The sequence below is a fragment of the Nasonia vitripennis genome, chromosome 5 (genome assembly GCF_009193385.2).
Source record: "Nasonia vitripennis strain AsymCx chromosome 5, Nvit_psr_1.1, whole genome shotgun sequence".
Taxonomy (NCBI): Eukaryota; Metazoa; Arthropoda; class Insecta; order Hymenoptera; family Pteromalidae; genus Nasonia; species Nasonia vitripennis.
The window spans coordinates 5,876,709-5,896,481 of NC_045761.1; the positions used below are offsets into that span (position 1 = coordinate 5,876,709).

General features: G+C 43.7%; 1 protein-coding gene and 1 long non-coding RNA gene across 2 annotated transcripts in view; one reads left to right on the forward strand and one right to left on the reverse strand.

Annotated features, from left to right (window-relative positions):
• LOC116417627 overlaps window positions 1-19,773 on the forward strand; it is a 166,179-nt gene that overhangs the window by 67,241 nt on the left and 79,165 nt on the right. The gene's annotated exons all lie outside the window — the stretch shown is intronic.
• On the reverse strand, window positions 15,767-19,280 carry LOC107982048. The gene is made up of 7 exons (XM_016989222.2): window positions 18,912-19,280; window positions 17,893-18,569; window positions 17,520-17,694; window positions 16,989-17,227; window positions 16,618-16,880; window positions 16,220-16,536; window positions 15,767-16,141 (listed from the first exon to the last, which is right to left on the reverse strand). Exons 2-7 carry the CDS (start codon window positions 18,087-18,089, stop codon window positions 15,929-15,931), a joined length of 1,404 nt encoding a protein of 467 aa, XP_016844711.2. The 5' UTR covers window positions 18,090-18,569; window positions 18,912-19,280; the 3' UTR covers window positions 15,767-15,928.

A 19,773-nucleotide genomic window follows, 5' to 3' on the forward strand; every position in this document is an offset into this window, starting at 1 on the left:
GCTTTGAGCATTTTTTTAATTATATAAGACGATTGTAAGAATTTATACAATTATTTTTGTTTGTTTGTTTTGTACGCCTTTTTATTTTGTTTTTACTCTCCTTGCCCTCAACACTTTTCCTTCCTCTACTTTGAATTTCGTGTAGTACTCTTTTTCTCAATTCTAAAGAAAACAAACAAGAGAAAAATCATGTCCTCGGCTTGGCTTTGCTTGCGATTATAGCGTTGACAGATCTATAAGAGAAATGCGAAAAAAGCGAAAATTGTAAGACGATCGACAGAGAGCGCATTAAAAAAAAAAATAAAAGCAGTCGCGAAGCGATGAACGTATGATACATCGATGTGTATATAACATGTACACGGGGCAAAGCTATCGAGGTACAAACTCGATCATACGATGCTGTGTTAATTAAGTCACTAAAAGACGATACGTTATTGCTACTTTTATTTTATTTTATGAACACAATTTTCATGTTATTAATTTTATTGAATATATGATTTTCTATCTACGCGCACTAGGTTCGATTTCCGTATTATTATTATTACTACTTTCACTCTTCTCTATAAGTGTCGATTAACTCTGTCACATATAGTTGCGATTGTAATTTTCTTTTGTCTACGTTTGATTATTATCATCCTGACATTCTCCCGTTCCGGTCCTCACGATTATGTTTAACTTTATGCGAATTCTTTTTTGTACGTCTTTTGTATTATTTTAATTTTGTGCGAATTCATTTACTCTTGCGTCCGCTGTCCACGTCTGCATACTCGTTGACACGGCTCAAAAACAACAAAAATGTTGAAAAATGCCGAGAAATTTCGCTTTGATGGTTACTGATGAAAACGACGAATCAGATTTTGAAACGATAAATAAAAGGAAGAAAAGCGATATGTCTAGATGGTACACACGGGCAGGGGGCATCTCTCCGCTACCCGCATGTCTTTCATTGTACAGATTTTTTCACTTTTATATAGTTATAATATTGTAAACGTTACAACGTCGATAATTACGTCGGTGACTAATGTCATCGCATTATTATTGTATTTGATTTTTTTATTGAATAAATGTGAACACGCCGAAAACATATTTTGTCTTATTATATGTCCCATGATGAGTTCATTCCTCTATCCTTTATTTTTAAAACACACCATCTCTATTTAACTATGATATTTCTTGCAAATAATTACATTATATATTTCTAGTAAAATTATTTTCTTATTTATTATATTTATATTTATTTTTATTTTTCTTATTTCAGTAAGGTAAGATTTCGAATTCAATATTAACTTTATTAGCAATGTTAAATATTAAATATTAGCAATATTCTTAAATATTTGCTTCGGATCAGTCATGTCAATTGCTCTAATACCTTACACATCATATAACCCTTAGGGTAAGTTTTTCATTATTTTCATGTTATTATATTGTAGACACCAAATCATGTGAAAAATCGAAGTTCTCTTTACGTACCCATACTTATTGAAAAGCTGCATTCCCATTGCTCGTACAAACAATTACACTGCGGCCATAAATTCCCGTCAACCTTCTTTGCGATCCCTAGCAAAAAATTCCAATCACACGACAACCGGAATAGCTGCACGCGGTGCCTGGCCTATAGGGGGGTCAAAGTGACGATGGCGCGGAGCCGGTGCGCCGCGCACCTGTGTCCGCTGCAGCGACCCCCGGTGGAGGCAAGGAGCCGCGCCGGTGCCTGGGAGCGAGTGTTTGGAGTTACCCTAATGGGTTTCCTGAGACGTGCCATCTGGGAAGCTCATTACTAAGGGATGTAACCGCAAACCAATCAGTTCCTGCGCGCCAATTCGAGCGACCTGCGCGCACCGCCCGCAAGACGGTGCTCAGCTACTGCTGGCTGTGTATGGCGCCGGCCAAGTAATCGCGTAACGCGTCAACTTCAGTCTTCGACGCCTTGTTCGGTGCCGGTATATGTGTATAGCTTGCGAGACCGGAGGATGGGATAATACCCCGTTCTGTATAAGCCTTTGAACGATTGGGTTGCGCGCAAACGTCTGTTCGACGCGTCGTGCATTAATTTTCTGATAATCCGAGAGAGTGGAGAGTTACCGCTCTATTGTCATCTGCAATTGCTTCGATTGAGATGCATAGCGCAATAAGGATCATAGCTCTTATAGGCTGTTGATAAGCAACGACGTCATTCACTTTATCCGGGCTGAAATATGGCAAGCTCGCCTCATATTACATTCGCGACGAGAAAATGATATCCCTAATGCACGAATCGAAGCTGAAATATTTATTGCAATCGTAACGGAACAAGAGGAAAGTGTCATTGGCGACGTAAATAATTGTCAAAACCAGGGCTCGTCGACGGAGTTCTTTGAAATTTAATCGGCGGTGCATCCTTGTAACGATTTAACTAAACAGCATTATTCGCGACTTTCCATTAAACGCGGCTGGACGGCTGTAATCCCCAGCGTCAAAGCCCGGCCCAATCGCCCGCAGAATCAAAACAAGCCCCCATCGGCGCACAAAAAACAACAAGCGAGCATAGGCCGAAACGGTATACATCCAAAAGGCATGACGCGTTCCCGCCGGGGGATCAGACGAAGGGCTTTGGCTGCAGCGAAATTCGAAATGCACCGCGGCGGTATCAATCGGTATACGCATATCCCGCTGCTGCATGCGCTGCACCTGTGGCCACGCAGTGCGCGTGCAGTGGTTTCGCTCTTTCAAAGAAGAGAGAGAGAGAGAGAGAGAGAGAGAGAGAGAGAGAGAGAGAGAGAGAGCCCTATGCAGTGGCGCCTAAATTTCGGAGCGAAAAAAATAAAAGAGAGAGAGCGAGGGCAAATAAAACGGCGCTGTATATGGAGAGCCGTCGTGCAGATGTCGTCGTCAAAGCGCGCGTGTCATTGCAGTCGCGCGACTGCGCCTGCATCCATATGCAGATCCCCATTGATATGACAACATTTACATATACTGCATATTCGCCTCTGGGTTGAGAGTGAGAGAGAGAGAGAGAGAGAGAGCGCCGGGCCAATTCCCCATTGTTGGCTTTCGGCCACCAGTGCGTTTGATTGACATTATTGGTAGCGCCGCGCTGACACCAGATTACATTTCTATTTGCATACATTCGCGCGAACTGCGAAAGCTGGGACTACGCGGATGTATCGTTACAGATCCCCCTCTCGCGTCTAGCCTAGGCTTGTCCTTTTCCGGATGATTCGCCCGAACACGAAATCCGGCGATATTAGTTTTTGATACTCTTTCCGTATCTTTTTTTCATTTCAGTTTCGGGCGATTGGTGTTTGAAGTATGAAAAACGAGAGCGAAAAAAATATTGCGGATGACGTGTATCTTGACAATTTTTTAAAAAGTCAATCTCTTATATACGACGATTATGATGTTTCATGACAATTAAATACCTGCACAAGCATAGTTTCCCGTGTTTAAAACAGTAAAACAAAATAACCATAACTCCCTCACTTCAGCCGCGCACGCATGATAAATTGCAATACTTCCCCGATGTGACACGTATTCAGTCATTCGACTGATCCCGAAGTATCAAAAGGAAAAAAGTCCACTCGGCTGGCACCCACCCTCCGCGCAACCTCCTCGATTTTTCATTTCCCTATCTGCCGTCTGTATAACGTTTCCCTCTCCTCTCGCGCGCGGAAAAAAGTCTGCAGCTGCAGCGCCGGTCCGAGAGAGCATTTGACGATCAATCATCGGGCTAACACCGAAAGCGGACGCTGCGCGAGATTGCCTTTGATTGCACGTCATTATGCGGGAGCGCTTTTAATTTCAATACGTCTCGCTCCCTCTCGCGCGCCTGTGTAATGGGAGACGTTGACGACGCGTTCCATAACCGGGTTTCGTATACTCGTCAGCGTTACATCGCTTCGCGCGTGCAATAGATTATAAGTCAGGCACGAGAAGTGTGCGGACCTCGTTTATTCGCTGTTTGTTTGGAAAAAATTAAAAGAGGACACAAAGGAACGCGTCCGCCGACGCGCAATATTGAAAATTTGAAGATAATCGGATTTACGGCGCGAATTTATATGAAAATGCCGTGTTACATCGTCAGCCCGCTCGCGCGGGGATCGTTACGGTTTATCGCCCGCGGCCCTTGAGGCCATGTAAAAGTCACGCAGAAATTGATTGTTACCGAGCGCGCGCTTCCATGAAGCGATACATTGCACAACAACGCGGCCTTTCTTTTTCGGCGCACGAGTTATTACGAAAGGGGTTGCAAATTCACGTGTCGGCGGGCGCGTTTATCCGGCAAATTTTGCGTTACAAAGCCCCTACAATAATTATTCCAAATTTTGCTTTATGATTGCTTTTGATGTAAACGGCGGGGATGCGCGTCCTGTGTGCATACGAAATTCGTCGGACCGTGCGCGGTAATTATTAAGCGTTCTTTTTACTAATTTGTTTGAAAACGTTTACGGCATTATTTATAGCATCCCTTGTTACGACTTTGATCCAGGAAAAAATTCAGAGGTGTACATACTTTTATAAAGGATATGATTCTAATACCCATCGCACAATTTTTTCGGATCGACGATCGACCCAAAAAAAGCAGCTCTAGCCAACTACTCGGTGATTAAACTCTCAAAGCTAGATCGAGTATCGACAGCCCGAACTCGAATATATATTATTAAATCACAATGAGGGGTGAACTCGAGGCGTCTGCCAAAGTTGCCGCACTCATTGTGGTTAGCCCTTTATCGGTCTCGCGATTCCTCGCCCGTGAAATATGAACTCACGCGTGCGATTTATGTACGCGTACTTTATATTTATCCGTAATACACGTCCATCCACGTGTGTACCTGTAGGTGGGCGGACATCGCACGTGCGACTCGCGCAGCCTTTTCGTCGATTGTTCGCGTCCAGTCGTTCGCCTCGAAATCGTATGGGAAAAAGTTGGAGGGTCGGGGTCGGTAGCTTTTGTTTCTCGGAGAGCGAGCGCCCGCGAATGGAGTCGAAACAATCGCGGCCCGGCTATTTGTGTGCAAGCGGGGGACGGCAAATTTAGCGGAAGGTCGCGAGCGCGCGGTAGTATACACTTTTTCGGGGATCGCGAGCGCGGGGGACTTGGTGAGTAAATCAAACATACGCTGGGGACGCGCGTATACGTTTACGGGGTATGCGCCGCGGGTATACTATTTTAAAGCACGCAATTTTTAATGCTGCGGCCCACTACTGAGATTTTCTTTGTGGGCGTTCCATGGGAGTGTGCTCGTGATGGATGGAGTATTTGACAAATCTTTCGGTTTACCTTCAGTGACATGTTTTACACTTTGTTATCAATTCTGTATTTAAAATTTAATTGCTATTTCTATTGTTGATTTAATTTTATCTAAATCTGAATATTAGTTTTACAACTTTCCATCGAATTTAATGTCTTTGAAGAAAGAAAGAAACGCTGTAGCTATACATGTGGAAAACGTGTCTTTTACTCGCCAAGTTAATCAACGTGACTAATTCCCTCTGCGATAAGAATATGTTTACGCTGCGTAAACATTGATCGACTACTTACTACGCATCTACTTATCCTTGCACAATTTGCGCATCTAAAAATTCACGGTGACTGCGTTGCTTTACACAATTTCTTTATTTAGCTTATTCAGCTGCATTAACTACGCTTGATGAAATTTTTATTTTTTATTCTCAAACATCAAGCATAACTTTAACGTCTTATCACTTTCATTCATACAAGCTCGGCTTTTTCAATAAAGTTGCGCGTACAAAGAGATTTTAATTTGTAATAACTAAAAATGTCATAGCACTCAGATGTATAACAATACCGCGATAATACCAGCCTGAAAACTATCATACGTCTAGAAAATTCGAAAGTCGAAATACCTTACACTGCAATGATTCAGCTCTCGGTATCGCATAGGCGGCACCGGCATCGCTGTTCGAATTTCTCGGCTCTCGGCGGCGGCACACGCAGCGCGCGAAGTCGAGCAAACAATGCACTGACAGTCTCCTGCAGTATACGCACACTCGTCGACTCGCACTTTTTTCGCGGCGTATGCATTACGTGTTAAAATATCTGAGAGCTGTAAATCTTTCTCTCGCGCGTGTGCCCCTTTGATTTTTGTTTTCACCATATACACACGAGCCACACGCATGAATCATGCGAATTTCGTATCGCGAACGTTAAGAAGAAGAGTAAGAGACAGAGGGCGAGAGGAAAAAAGCGACTGATAAAGACTCGGTAAGGCGACAGGCAGTCTGCGGCGATACATTGCGCGGCCACGTGCTTGAGTAAGCGATTGTACGCAGTGACGCGAGTCGCTGCAGGCTGATTAGTGTATCTGTATAGGCACAGTCGACGATCAGGATTGTAATTATTTTAAACTGAAGCATATTATTATGCGCTGGATAAGTATCTTTACGGGCTGTTGAGGGCTATAATTTATAAAAACTAGTAAGGATTACGGTAATTTTATAATTTGTGAATGTTAACAAAGACGTCGCGCGATTGTGTCCTTACAAAACTGTGAAGATCAGCAGTGCGGACAGTCTCTTTGGCAGAAATAGCGGTATTTATAAGGGACAATACACTCGACAGCTATTCATTCAGCACCTATACGCCCCTATGTCGCGCGGCGGCTATCAAGTATTGCACGACACACCTACCCCGGCATCGCGTTACACCTGCGCACGTTATTCGAAGTTGCCCCGTTTTTTACCGTAAGTTCACTCCTCCTTTTTATACATATGTGGAGAGACCAGCTGTGGCTGGTTCTCTTCCTTGTATCGTTGTCTATTGTAGAACGTAGAGCAAGTTTCGGCTATCATATTTCGTACACGTGCGCAAACGATTATTAAAGTGTCATACATGTATCGAAAAATTAAGGATTCTCATCTTTTCTCCTTCTGAGCGCAAACAATACCTAAAAACTATCCCACGCCTTCGCTAATTTCGACGGTCGACACACCATCGCCGCATCCCTATTTATTACCCCGGCTCTCTTCGCGCTCATCCTCGCACGCGTGCACACACACAACCTATGGCCGCGCGCGTAAAGTCTCGCTCTCGCGCGATTAAATCAAGATTTATTAACGACGAGCTCTCGCCGCGCTCGCGCATAAACGGGCCATTAGCATCGAGACTTATCAACGTCGCAGAAGAAAACGAGAGGCATGTATATACCTCTGCGCCTTCACTCGCACGAGGTGCAGTCGTTTGTCGCTACACTCCGACTCTTCGGGCCGCGCCCCGTCGGCGCGCACGCATTTGCATCGCGCGCGAACTCTGTGTGTGTGTGCGCCATTAGCATAGGGCCAAGTCGCGGCACGAAAGACTCTCTCCCTCTCGTATGGATGTATAGCCTTCTAGATGTACAACTCGCGAGAGGCTGCCGCTGTGTCTAGCGCGTGGCAAAGTGAGTTATTGCAGAAAGGGTTGAATTATGTTCGGAATTATTCGAGCGCCGAATTTATGCGCTATACGAGCTCACCCGCACGCTGCATCAGTGGCGCGAGTTCGCTCGAGTGATATTAATTAATTGCTGTCTATTCGAGCGCCATCCTCCCGCGCTATATGTGCTTGTGACTGTCTTTCGCTGTATAGGTTTTCACTCGTGCGGAAGCAGCTGATGCGTTCGTTGCTTTCTTAATTGGGTGTCTGTTTGTGAAGCTGCATGCCAGATCGTCGAATCTTCGCGTAGCTATAGAATACTTCTATGTTGTTAATATAATGCACGAGAAGGTGTCAATTTGTCATACCCGTTATATAAACCCTGTAGTGGAACCGAGCAAAAATTGAAGTCCTCAGCGTGTCAAAAGTGTTTAACAGGCGTATAATCGTGTTTTATCGGTTCACATAAAGCCTCGTTATCGCAATTGTTTTTCTCATCTAAATTGAGATCAGTTAATTAATCAATTTCCTCTCGATCTACGAAGGCATATAGCACCTACCCCATGACCAAAGCCATTTTTATGAATCACAACCCATACGCGCCTGATCTCCTTTTTGCATCTAAACGAGCGATACGCGCAGGACGATAAAAAATGTCGGAGCACTTAATTCTCAGCCTTTTGAAAAATCTCTCTCCACGACTATACGACCTACCAGGCAGTAATCCGATCGCACCCAGAGATCTATATCCTTCGATACCTTTCAGTCGGCGTTAATAAATAAGCGCGTGTCATGCACGCTCCTATGCTCGTATCTATAGGTACACAGCCGTATGCATGTGTGTACATACGTCTCGAGCCCACCGGCGGTTCTTGTTTGCATATTACGAGTGAACCGCGCTGGCTAATTATAGTATGGTAACTAGTGTTGTATCGAGTACTTGCACGAAGGTATGGGTGTGCGAGTGTTATACGCCTGTTGCGCAACAATTAACCTTTTTTGTCGCCTGATATAGGCAAGCGTTGGTTCTTATATTTACCATTTAAGGCACTAGCGAGCATATAAATCCCGTGATTTTAACATCGTAATGAGTGAGTGTATCGTTTTTATATTATTATAATTGACATTGTCTTTTATTTCACTAGGACATTTGTCTTTTGCTCATCGTTGACTGTATAAATATTTTATTTAAAGTATTATAGGAAACTTGTAAAACTCTGATCTTTATACTCCTTGTTGAGGTGTACCATTATAATTAGACATGAATGTAAACGCGCAAGCAATTAATTTCTAACTGTGTGGCGATAATCACTTTATTTATCCACAGACTTGTATACAAGTGTGTGTCTATTTGCTTGAAAGCGAAAATATGTGTAATTTAAAGTTAACACCTGGTCTCTAAACTCAGTGAGAAATATAGTAGATCAAAGTTTCACACGACTCTAGTAAGCAAAAGGGGTAAATGTTTGAAATCAAGCCTTATAAGAAAAATTTTTATCGTGAAACTTAATAAATATAATGAAAGCATGATGCTGGAAATACGAATCAAAAGCAAGCCTGTCCAAACCACACACTTCTACCAGTAGAACTATCGCGCTATGACACCGGCACCTATATAGTTGTTCAGTTCACGCATTGCCCTTACAACGACCCCTCCCACTCGAATAAGGAGGAAACTCCGGCGCAGCCCCTTCCCCACGCGTGAGAAGAAGAGAGAAAAAAAGGGCGGGAGAAAAGCAGGCTCGCGTCGACTCGTGAAAAGTGTATTACGCTCACACACACTGCGAGCGCCTACGTCGAAAAAGCCCAGCGACGATCTGACAATCGAGTGGGAGGCCACATATAATTACGGCGCGTTTAAATGGCGTGCAGCGCGAGAAAGAAAGAGTACAGTACATAGGGATACACGAGGACACGCGTCGTGCGCGCGAGCTGCCCCTGTTATGATGCATGGGAGTCGAATTTCAACCCCATCGAGGCTAGCCGCAGAGCCCCCGACTAATGATACCTCTCTCTTCCTTGCTCCGTCTCGCTCGTTCTCGTTCGCTGGATATAGAATTCGAGAGAGTGCCCGCGTTTGTGTGTGGGAGTATATAGTTGGCTAGCCGCCGGTGACACTGTGTAATGATTACCGCTATGAGATACCTCTGTTTCTGATTCATGTGTGAACTTATCCTTTCGCTTTTTTCTGTTTTAAGTGAGATTTTCGATTAAACTCTTTGCACACCACCGAAGCGTATAAACCAGTTCATAGGAGATGCGAAAAAGTAAACATATGCATACATAAACAAAAGTAGCCAATGGCCAATCTCACGCGCTAATTTGACTTGTTTGTTCTCTTTTTTACGCGATGTATGCACGCGTTGAATAAGCAAAGGATTTATTGCGGCAACGCGACCGAAATTGGATTTTAATTCCTCGATTTGCTAGTGATAATAAACAACTCCGAAATTGTCGAGAATTAATTATAAGTGCGCTACAGAAAAATTCTGCGAATCGGTCAACTTCTTCGCGCCCCACGATAAAGTTCCGACTAGACGAAACGTTCACGTACCCGCTGTATTAAGGAAAACAAATTACCGCAGACTTCCACCCACATTTCATCACACTAAACGCCCAGCGAAAACATCGTCACCCAAAAAGTTCCCAAACAAACTCCCATGCGCGCGTATAACAACGGTCCAGCTCGAGAATCCGGCAGTGCACGGCTCGAATGTCCAGATCACCGACCCGACGGAGAGAAATTCAAGAAACACCCGGAGAGAAATAGAGAGAAATACGCGTACTGTATACACGAGGGCGAAACAGAGACGGAGAATTTAATCTTGACGAAGACTGCGAACTGCGCGGCTCAATTATTTCTGCAGGGTAGCAGGTAGCTGAGCGCGCCTCCGGTAGCAGGAGCGTGTTCCGCAATTTCCCGGAGTGTCCTCACTTCCGGCGCGGCGGCAGTCTTGTCCAGCAGTAGCCGAACTGCCTGCAGTGCTCGGACTTATTATAAGGGAGCGAGCTGCTGCGGAGGCCCCGGGGCTGGTCGGGATCATTTTCATTCGGCGAGAGACTTCCTCATTGCGACGCGTAATTACCGGCACGGTAGATTAGCCGCTCGCGCTCGATTATCGTCTTGGCGGCGATGACGCGCTAAGCTCGGACCCGGGGTCCAGTACACAGTAGCGCCGGTGTAGCTTCTATTGTTTTCACTTGCGCGCAGCTACGCTTCCCGGAACAATCGGGACGAATGAAACTTGTCCGGGAATTGGATGAGAACACGGGGAGAAGGGAAGCGACTTCTCTGTCGATTTAGATAATTGAGTTTACTTCGGACACTGGCGGTCTAATGTTTCTATAGAGTCGGGAGATACCGGAGTGAGGATTTTTTCCAAAGGGGATAAGGTGCGGAGATGGGACTTTGGCTTGCCGAGTGATTATCGAGATGAAATGGTTTAATAAGAGGATTGTTGGTCTATTAGCCGCGAGGGGAAACTGCGCAGAGGTTTTCATTAGTTCTATATTTAATTGGGGGGTTGGATGAAGTAATTTTAAAAGCAACAAAATATTCAATAAAAAATTGATTTTCTTCCGCACACTCAACGCACGTATAGTAGCTTGACGATTAAAATATTTACTCGATTCAGCGGATCGAACAATGGATGCGGATTCGGGCACGCGCGAGTACACGTATCGTCCACGCGACAGCCAAATCTGCGCACACGCCCTGCATACGTTTCATCGCGAAAAAGCTTTATTTGAATTTTAAACGAGCCAAAGCAGATTAAAATTTCACACGTCCAACGCCCTTCGCGCTTCGGTGACAGCGTATCATCCGACGCCTCGATCAGCCGAAGCTTTTCAAAAGAAAACACGCGAACCAACTCACGCGCGACTTAAAGCCTCGACTGGTTTGACGGAAAGCGCGCGAAAAAAAGGGAGTAGTCTATACGCGGGGCTGTACGCGAGCCCGAGAAAATCTGCGCCGGCGGCGATGATATGAAAATACTGGCACGCGGCGATTGATCCGGGCCACGTGGCGCCGTCAATGCCGCAATCAGCGCGCTCGACTGCGCGACGCCGGCGTCTAATGCGTTATTTATGGACGATTTAAAAAGCGGTCAGCCGATCCGATAGATCGGGTGTATACGTACACCGACACGCGCCTACTTTCCTTATTGTGTCGGCGAAATTCGCCAGCCGCAGGATTTGCACAGCGAGGAATCGGATGGCGTCTCTATTCTTTGCCGATGTAACCGGATCGCCAGATACGTTTTACCCTAGGCGACTGGTATAATGCGTCCGCGAAATTGAAAATGGGGATTAGGATTTTTTTAGAGTTCGCTGGCTGACGTTCTTTTAGTTACTCGCGTTGTGATGGTGTGTCGATCATCGATGGCCGCGTGGGAGAAATATAGCGAGCGCTGAATCGACACTGTGATTGATCTTTTAAAATGGATGACGGATTGTTGATACACTCTAGGAACTGAATGAATGTCGAACCGTTTGGAAAATATGTTTTTTTATACGAAAAACACGTTTGTAGAACAAATTTTAAATAATTACCCGGGATCGCGTCACTTCCAAATCCGGTTAACACACAATAGCACTAATTATCAGAAATACAAACCAACTTCATGTTTGCAGGTGCACAATAATCTCGGTCGATTATAAGATTATCATTCCATTGTGTCCGGGCTTGATCATGAAGATCGTCCCCTCAAATTTCATTAGCCGCATCTGCCATTTGTCGGGAGACAGTAATAAATTCATTTGTATCGAAAACCGTATTAGCCAGCAATTTTTCCATTCACCCCAAAGCACGGCGTCGGAAAAATCGGACTACCATACGACACTGTACAAAATAAATGACCCTAAATAAAAAGTCGTATAATAGCATCCTCGGGATATACATAATAACATAGAGGAGGTGATGCAGCGACAACCCCCTATACGTAGTCTCCGTCAGGTCGCTAACGTCGTCCCCCTGGCAAGATTATCCCCCCGGTAACCTGCCGAATCCTTGCGCACGTCCCACTGTGATTTTGTTCGTGTGTCTCCTCTTTCGCTTACTTGCACGTTGCCCACAATGCGGTAATCCGTGAGCAGTGTCTCGTGAGCGCATCACACCTCTGTGCGCCTGAATCAGGCTATATTCTATTAGAGGCGGTGTTATATACGTGGACATAGAGCTTCACCTGTTTTATTCTCTACGTGTGTATTTGCTCGGGTTTTAATTAAGTCACGTTCCAGTATCCCGACGTACAAAAGCTTTCACCGTGAAAAAAGTATCTTCGTGAAAAACTAAAAAATCTATTATTGAAACATAAAACTCATTTTTCATTAAAAACGCTCGAATATGTATCTCTCATCAGAGTCACCCTAGACCATACGGTCACCTGTGAAACATTTTTCATTCCACTGTGCGCGGATTAAGTCGCCGCGTCGACAGTCATTTCAGCTTTTCCCTCGATCGCTTTTTATTTCCTCTGTCCCAGCTCTTATACCCCATCATATTTGGGGCTTTGTTGCCTCCGACGACGTTGGGCTTCTTTTTGCATGGCTACCAATTCAAGCGGATTTGTTTCGGGCACACTTGGGGGGTGTGGTAAGCCGACATGAAACCAACGCTTCTTCTTCTCTCGCTACACCCTCCGATTCTCTCTCTCTCTCTCTCTCTCTCTCTCTCTCTCTCTCTCTCTCTCTCTCTCTATTTCTCCTTCTCCTAATAACGAGGAATTATCGCGGCAATACAATGGCTCGCGCGCGGCGCAATCCTCTTTGATGTCGAGCGCGGAAAATAATGTGTCGCTTGGTCGGGCTGCCACCCCCTCGTCGCAGCCGTGCTAATAGAATAAGATTATTCATATTGGCGCCGAGCGTGTGCCAAAGGCGCTTAATATCGCCTCCGCAACCGTAAGCCGTAACGTTTATTCTTATGTGTGTTCATTTCCGCGATATGGGCTTCTTCGGAGAAAAACGACGATTGTCGTCGTCGTCGTCGTCGTCGTCGTCGTATGGCTAAAATACACGTGTTTGCGGATTTTATTTTCAAGACGATATTTAGCGATACTTTGTTTTGGGTAATGAAGGCTTTGTCCTGGGTGTATGCGCTGCTTTTATTACGATCCGTTATTTTTAATAAGCGTATTCAGTATCGTTGAAAAAAACAAACACACGATGCAAATCGCATACGTCGCGAACAATGTAAGCTTACTTCCGCATCGGGCTCATGTAACTGTTGATGAATTAACCGAATAAAGTGTGCAACTGGCGAATCATATACATTTTATCTTTTCCATTATTTTGCCGTTTATGCTCGAGAGACTTTCTGTGAATGCGTTCTGGATGCGAAGATTACTCATACTCACGCGCACAATAACGACGAGGAGGGATTCCTTTTTCATTTTGCTGTCAAAGACCCTCGAAAATCCGGCGATTTCACGCTTGCGCTCACGATAAGAAATTCCGGGAGGCCTCATAATGAAAGCAATTCTGACAATCACAGGCCGAGTAAATACGTCTCACACTAAATTGGCAAAAACAAATTAAGAATTATATTTACTTTGCGAATAGGATATCGTTTAATTTATTTTTAATTGTATAAATTCAATTTTTGGTTTCTTAAAACGAAAAAGAAAAAGAAAAATCTGTATCTACATCCCTTTGTCTCCGAGCATTCTCGAATAGTAATCACGAATCCCGCCTCGAACGAGCAAACTATTCTGCGCAACGACTCTGCAACTTCGATGCATTGTGGTAGGACTTTCCGCGGAATACTAATTGCCGCGGCGCACTCGAGCACCAACAAATTTTACGCTCCTACACTGCTTGCCGAGTATTTAGAAATTCGCATCAGCGTCGCGTTGAGAATTTATCCTCAATTAAAGATTGGACAGGGCTCATTCCGCGGCCATATATTTATCGATATAGCGCGCGTGAGTCGTTACCTGCCGGCAGTTAGAGTTAATCTCCGTGCGCGAAAGAATGCCTCCCTGGAACGGAGACAAAGGGCGCTAATTCCTACGGACGAGTCAAGGTGCGCATACATACATATACCGCGGCCGATTTTCTCGGAATGTCTCCTTTTCTCTTCCTGCGTATTTTGCGGATTATTGCCGCTAACCGTCCATCAGTCTCCGAGTGGATCGCTATCTGGATCCCTCATAGATTCCTCCTTCTCTGGCAAGCGCACTCGCAGGCGGTCATGAAGCTTGTTCGGTGCGACTCCCGGAATTTCTATCGGCGCGAGGCGCATTTCGCTGATTTTTCAAAGCGTACATCGCTATGTCTATTACGTCCGGCGAAAAATGGTTGGGTCTGTACGTGGAGGAAGATTAAGGAGAAATAGAATTTCTTTATCTATTCTTTGTTGTTGAAATCGTTGGTTCTGACTTATAGTTGTAAAGTTCCATCAATAATTTGTTCTTCCCATCAATAAAACCGTTACAAAATGAAGATAAAACTGCAGTGTCATCGATACCGCTTCAACTCTAATGAGCCAGCAATTCCGCACGTCAGTCATCAAAACGTAATGCGTTAATTCATTGTTTGATCCGAATTCGCAGTCCGTGCATAGGCTCAACCGCAATCGATACACAAAGACCCCAGTATAAGCACCAAAAACAAACAGAAATCGAGGGAAAAGTATAAGACAAAGAGCACGCCATCGGTTCTCGGGCTGCAGAAGAACGAAAGGTCACCGCAGTTAATTTGTGGATGACACTGTTCAAACAGAGAAAACTATTCCACTATACAGCCACCCTCGCTCTTGTTCGCGTAGCGTCAAAAGGTGAAAGGCGGCTCGCCATGTAATTATTTTATCCTCTCTGCCGTGTAATTTGGAACGTGTGCGCACACGTAAACGCGTTACGTGGATATACACAGGGCTCAAGGGTGGGCCAGTATACGGCGCGCAATAAGCCCCGGGGCTCGCCGAGGATAGCCGAAGGGGGCGTGTGGAATAGACAGGACCAAGTGGGGGTGCAACTGACAGCAGAAGACAATTAACCTTCCGATAGAGAGCCGGGGCCCCATCGCTATATGTACTGTATATCTGTATCGGTGTCCACGCACGAGCCTGTATGCGTGCCTGGGTATTATATATACTATATCAAGTGTCACGCGTCATCCAATCGCCTCCGCGATGGCGGATAGTAGCATTCGAGTTTAATGCAATATTGGCGCCATGGATGCTTGTGTGTTTTTGTTACCAATGCTTGCTTAGTTTAGTTCGAACCGCGAAAGTGATGGCAATTGGATTTTTGGCGGACCTCTAACCTTGCCGATCATCATTCTCCGGGAACGTCTTTATCGGTTTGATCAGCTATGACACAGGAATACGGAATTTAAAAAAGGGAAAATAGTAGATCATACATGTGCTCGTGCAAATGGTTTTATTTAAACGAACACATTAACAAAAATATATCCCAGTTAAATATAAGTTATTAAATAATATAAAAACGCTATACAAACAACATCCCATCAACAACCTTTTACAACGTTTGAGATTTCACTCATAAATATTTCGTGTATTATAAAATAAGCGACTTATATGTTCTTACTGTTGTAGCAAAGTATGCAACCTTTTTAAATTATCGGAAATACAAACAAGGATACTTTTCCATTATCGGTGTAATCATCATTATTATCATCGTTATAATTATATTTATGGTGACTATAATCATGCGGAAAATTTACGTAACTTTGTTTGTTATTGTGTTGCTCAAAGCGAGGTTTTCGATTATAATCCATCTGACTCTGACTGAAGTAGTCCTTATATTCATTTTCGAATTCATCTTCCTACATAACAATAACAAAATTTACTAAAAATAAATCTCTATGCGTATTTTCATTAAATATTTGATTTTAGCTACGTACCTGTGGAAAAAATTTTCGATCTTTTTGATAAGCTTCATTTTTCATCTTATTGGCATTCAAATCGTTGAACACATTCAATGATTTAATAATTCGATTCGATTGTGCTTGGTCTAATCGCATTTCTCTTGGAAACACTACTTTGCTAGATCCCGACTGCTTCAGCTTTTCCGGAAAAAATCTGTTATCGTTACTTTCGCGCTCGTTATAATCAGAATCAGCAAACGTTAATTTTCCGGTTCCAGTTCGATCTGCTTCAGGTCCCAGGAGTGATTGCGAATAAGGATACTCCGTAATCGTTTGAAGAATCCTATATTGTACTAATAACATGGATGCTTAATTTTTTGAATCCAAGTTATTTTTCACAAATAAATACATGACTTAGAAAGTATTCGACCTACCAGAATTTTTGTAGTACGGCCTGTTGAAAGATTGCTGTGGTCTGTAATAATTTCCTGGATTGCCTTGGTTGCCTTGGAAGAAACGGAAAAAACCACCATTATGATTATTCAAATAGCTAATAAGTTGATCAGGATTGCTGGGGCATCTTGAATATTCTCTGTAGCACATACTAGATTGCCCTCTGTTTGTATAGCCGAGTAACGCGGCTCTACCGAAACTCAGAATCGGAGAAGTTCCACTTGAGTCAAAAGCAGTAAGTAACCTAAATATACAAAAGAAACGTCGGAATAAATTTATCTTGAATTACATTTCGAAATATGTTAATTATCGTGATAAGTCGTTCCAAATTCATCTAAAAAAGATAATTTACCCAAAGAGAGCGTTTGATCCGAAATTCTGAAAAGTGGAACTTTGCCGATAGGAAAGGCTTCCGGGCATTGAACCGCTCGCCACCTCACAAAGAATGCGCGGAACGCACTTTAAGTCATCGTACCGAGCGATAGAGGACAAGGCTTGGAAGAGATTAAAGTTCGGTCTCGTGAGGCCACTAAAGTCAAATAAATTAGACAAATTGGGAAGCGGTAAAGCTCCGGACAGCAACGAGGAGAGCTGAAAGCATTCAAGTGTGTCACAATATTTGTACTCGTCGAACTAATATATGCCTCGTACATCCAGCAGAAGTATATTACAAAGTAAAGCCGGAGAATTAAAGTCGTACAGATAAATCATAGTCCAGTATTAGTAATTTTTAATTTAAGATGAAACGTTCTATACCGTTGATAAATGCATAATTGATACAGAGGTATGCTCTATAGGATTAGTTCAAAAGTGTCTGGCATATCGATCTTCTTCCGTTGGATGTACGCTTAGGTATCGCTAGAATGATTAGTGAGAAATTCACCATTTGATTGCCATAATAATTTGATGAGCCTCCGCCGTTCGACTGTGTCGAATAATCTGGGGCAAATGGATAGGCGGGGTATGATTGACGTGTATCTTGATATGCACGATCCGCTATTCTGTTTAATTTGACATTTTGCTGCAACAATATGCTTCTGGCCAGTTCGTCCATACACCTGATTCAAGAGACAAAGTAAAATTCAATAAAATACTCCGGCGTGCTCTATACTTTTCTTCTTACTCTGCATGCATTGAATAAAACGAATTTCAAAATAAACATGCGATTAAATCGTATCTTTTCTCTTTTACTTTATACTGACGCGCCAATCGATTAATTAAATTTAAGCCTATTAACTGAAAGCGTGATTACTCACAACAGAAGGTCGGTTGTGTTGTACATTCTCGTAGCCTCATTAAAGTTGCAGAGCTGCCGCTCGCGAGGTATTTTCGGAGCGCCGCCCGCACCGCCACTATCCTCTCGTGGGGGATCAATCGCGAAAACATCTCCCACCGCGAGACCGATCAGCAGTGCCGACAAAATCAATGGAAAATTCACGGGAAATCGCGCCATCGGAGCAACAGCAGCAGCAAGTTGATGCCGATAGCGGAATTTCGCATTAGCGTTTGTATATAGGTATATACGGCGAGAGTAGCTCGCGGTCGGATTTACATAGTTTTCGCGCGCCTTGATTTTCGATGACTAGAGATGGCTACCCGGTACCGCTCATGCAGATCGGGCCATGTTTTGCAGTATGTAGAGTGCGCAGAGCTTCGTTAAATCGGCCGCTAATAAGCGCTCGTTATCCGATCGTAAAGCTGATACTGCTGCCGAACTAGCGCAGAGCATATAAAGTACCTCGCTGAATAGTTTAGGTAATTACGTGTTTACGATTGTTTCTGCTATTGCGGATTCGGACGCTGAGTTTAGGTACTGGAAAATTCGACGAGATTATTGCGCGGTATACGCGGGGATGTGATGATGATGATGATTGTCTTGACCGCGAATCACTTTTTGCGGAGCTGCTTTGTTGCTGGTCTTTTTGGTGGCGCACTGAAAGAAAATTGAAGTTTTTGTTCGTTAATTGAGTTGACCGACAAAACTCGCTTTATGATGCATACTACTATGCTGCTACTATATGTCCTTGGGAATAGTGCGGTTTTCGAGATTGATAAAAAAGAAAACATCTACAAATTAGTTGAATTAAATTTAGTTGGCATTTTCACACAAATCAGTTAATCAATTGACATGTTTTATGAGATTCCAAATTTGACCAGGCGTGAAAATCTTTGATTAGAATGTACATATTCGTATTCTTCGACAGTAATTACTAAACCACATTAGTAAATAATGTTTGATATTCGCGCAGAAATAAACACAAGCCATCAAGTTTACCATGCAAACCCGCCTTCAGTGCATCAAATCACGTTTAATTACGCCTCGCGTAGCACGACAAGCACAATTGATGAAATCACGTCACGTTTACTTTACTACGTTGAGGAGAAAACACAAATCCCGAATAATTGATTGAAATGCCACAATAAACACACTGAGAGTTACATCCTATATTACGGAAGAATTCCTCGTCGCATGTTCTCCGTTCCTTAACCGTCGCGATGCGTCAGTGAGCACTTTTTTATCTCGCTTTACAGTGAGTTACGCGCAAAATACTCGTATGCAGCGAGAACGAATTGCACGCGCGACCGGAGGAGGTCGTAACGGTTCCCGTCCAAGTCCGCACCAACTGGAAGATTCTTTGAAACTGGTCTAAAGCCGGGATATATCGAGACGCGGGCCTCGCGTGCGAAGAAAGGCGTGTGGGTCGATGCGGCTGCTGGTAACGTCATCGTGTACAACTCTCTCCCGTGGCAATACTCTGGGACCTACATACGGTCCGCGGTCTACCTCATATACATGTATTAGTAGATGCTTATTGGTATATGAGTTGTTCCGCATCGAATCGGCGTGTTAGGTCGTCGTGGATTCTTCTCTCTAGATTCTATTTTCAAAATTAACTTTCAAAGTTTTTTAAACATTTTCCAAAACTATCTTTCCACGAAGAAGATAAGAGCTTAATTTAAGTGCAGTCAAAACGATTTTTTAGAAAAATAATAAAGATCTCATCGATATACTGTAGAAGTATTCGTATCGCCAACGCGCTTTCCATGCCTAATTTAAGATCTTTGTAGACAGATTGCGAATTTTTCGTATAGCGGATTCGTGTGACACTTTATGGACGAAAAATATATTGCTACAT

Bases quoted from the DNA above. Each gene is read 5' to 3' on its own strand.
- LOC107982048 (XM_016989222.2), bottom strand. From the start codon at position 18,089: ATGGCGCGATTTCCCGTGAATTTTCCATTGATTTTGTCGGCACTGCTG. The intron at 16,881-16,988 runs GTAAATTATCTT...TTGTATATTTAG, and splicing joins GGATCAAACGCTCTCTTTGG to GTTACTTACTGCTTTTGACT. The intron at 16,142-16,219 runs GTACGTAGCTAA...ATTGTTATGTAG, and splicing joins ATCGAAAATTTTTTCCACAG to GAAGATGAATTCGAAAATGA.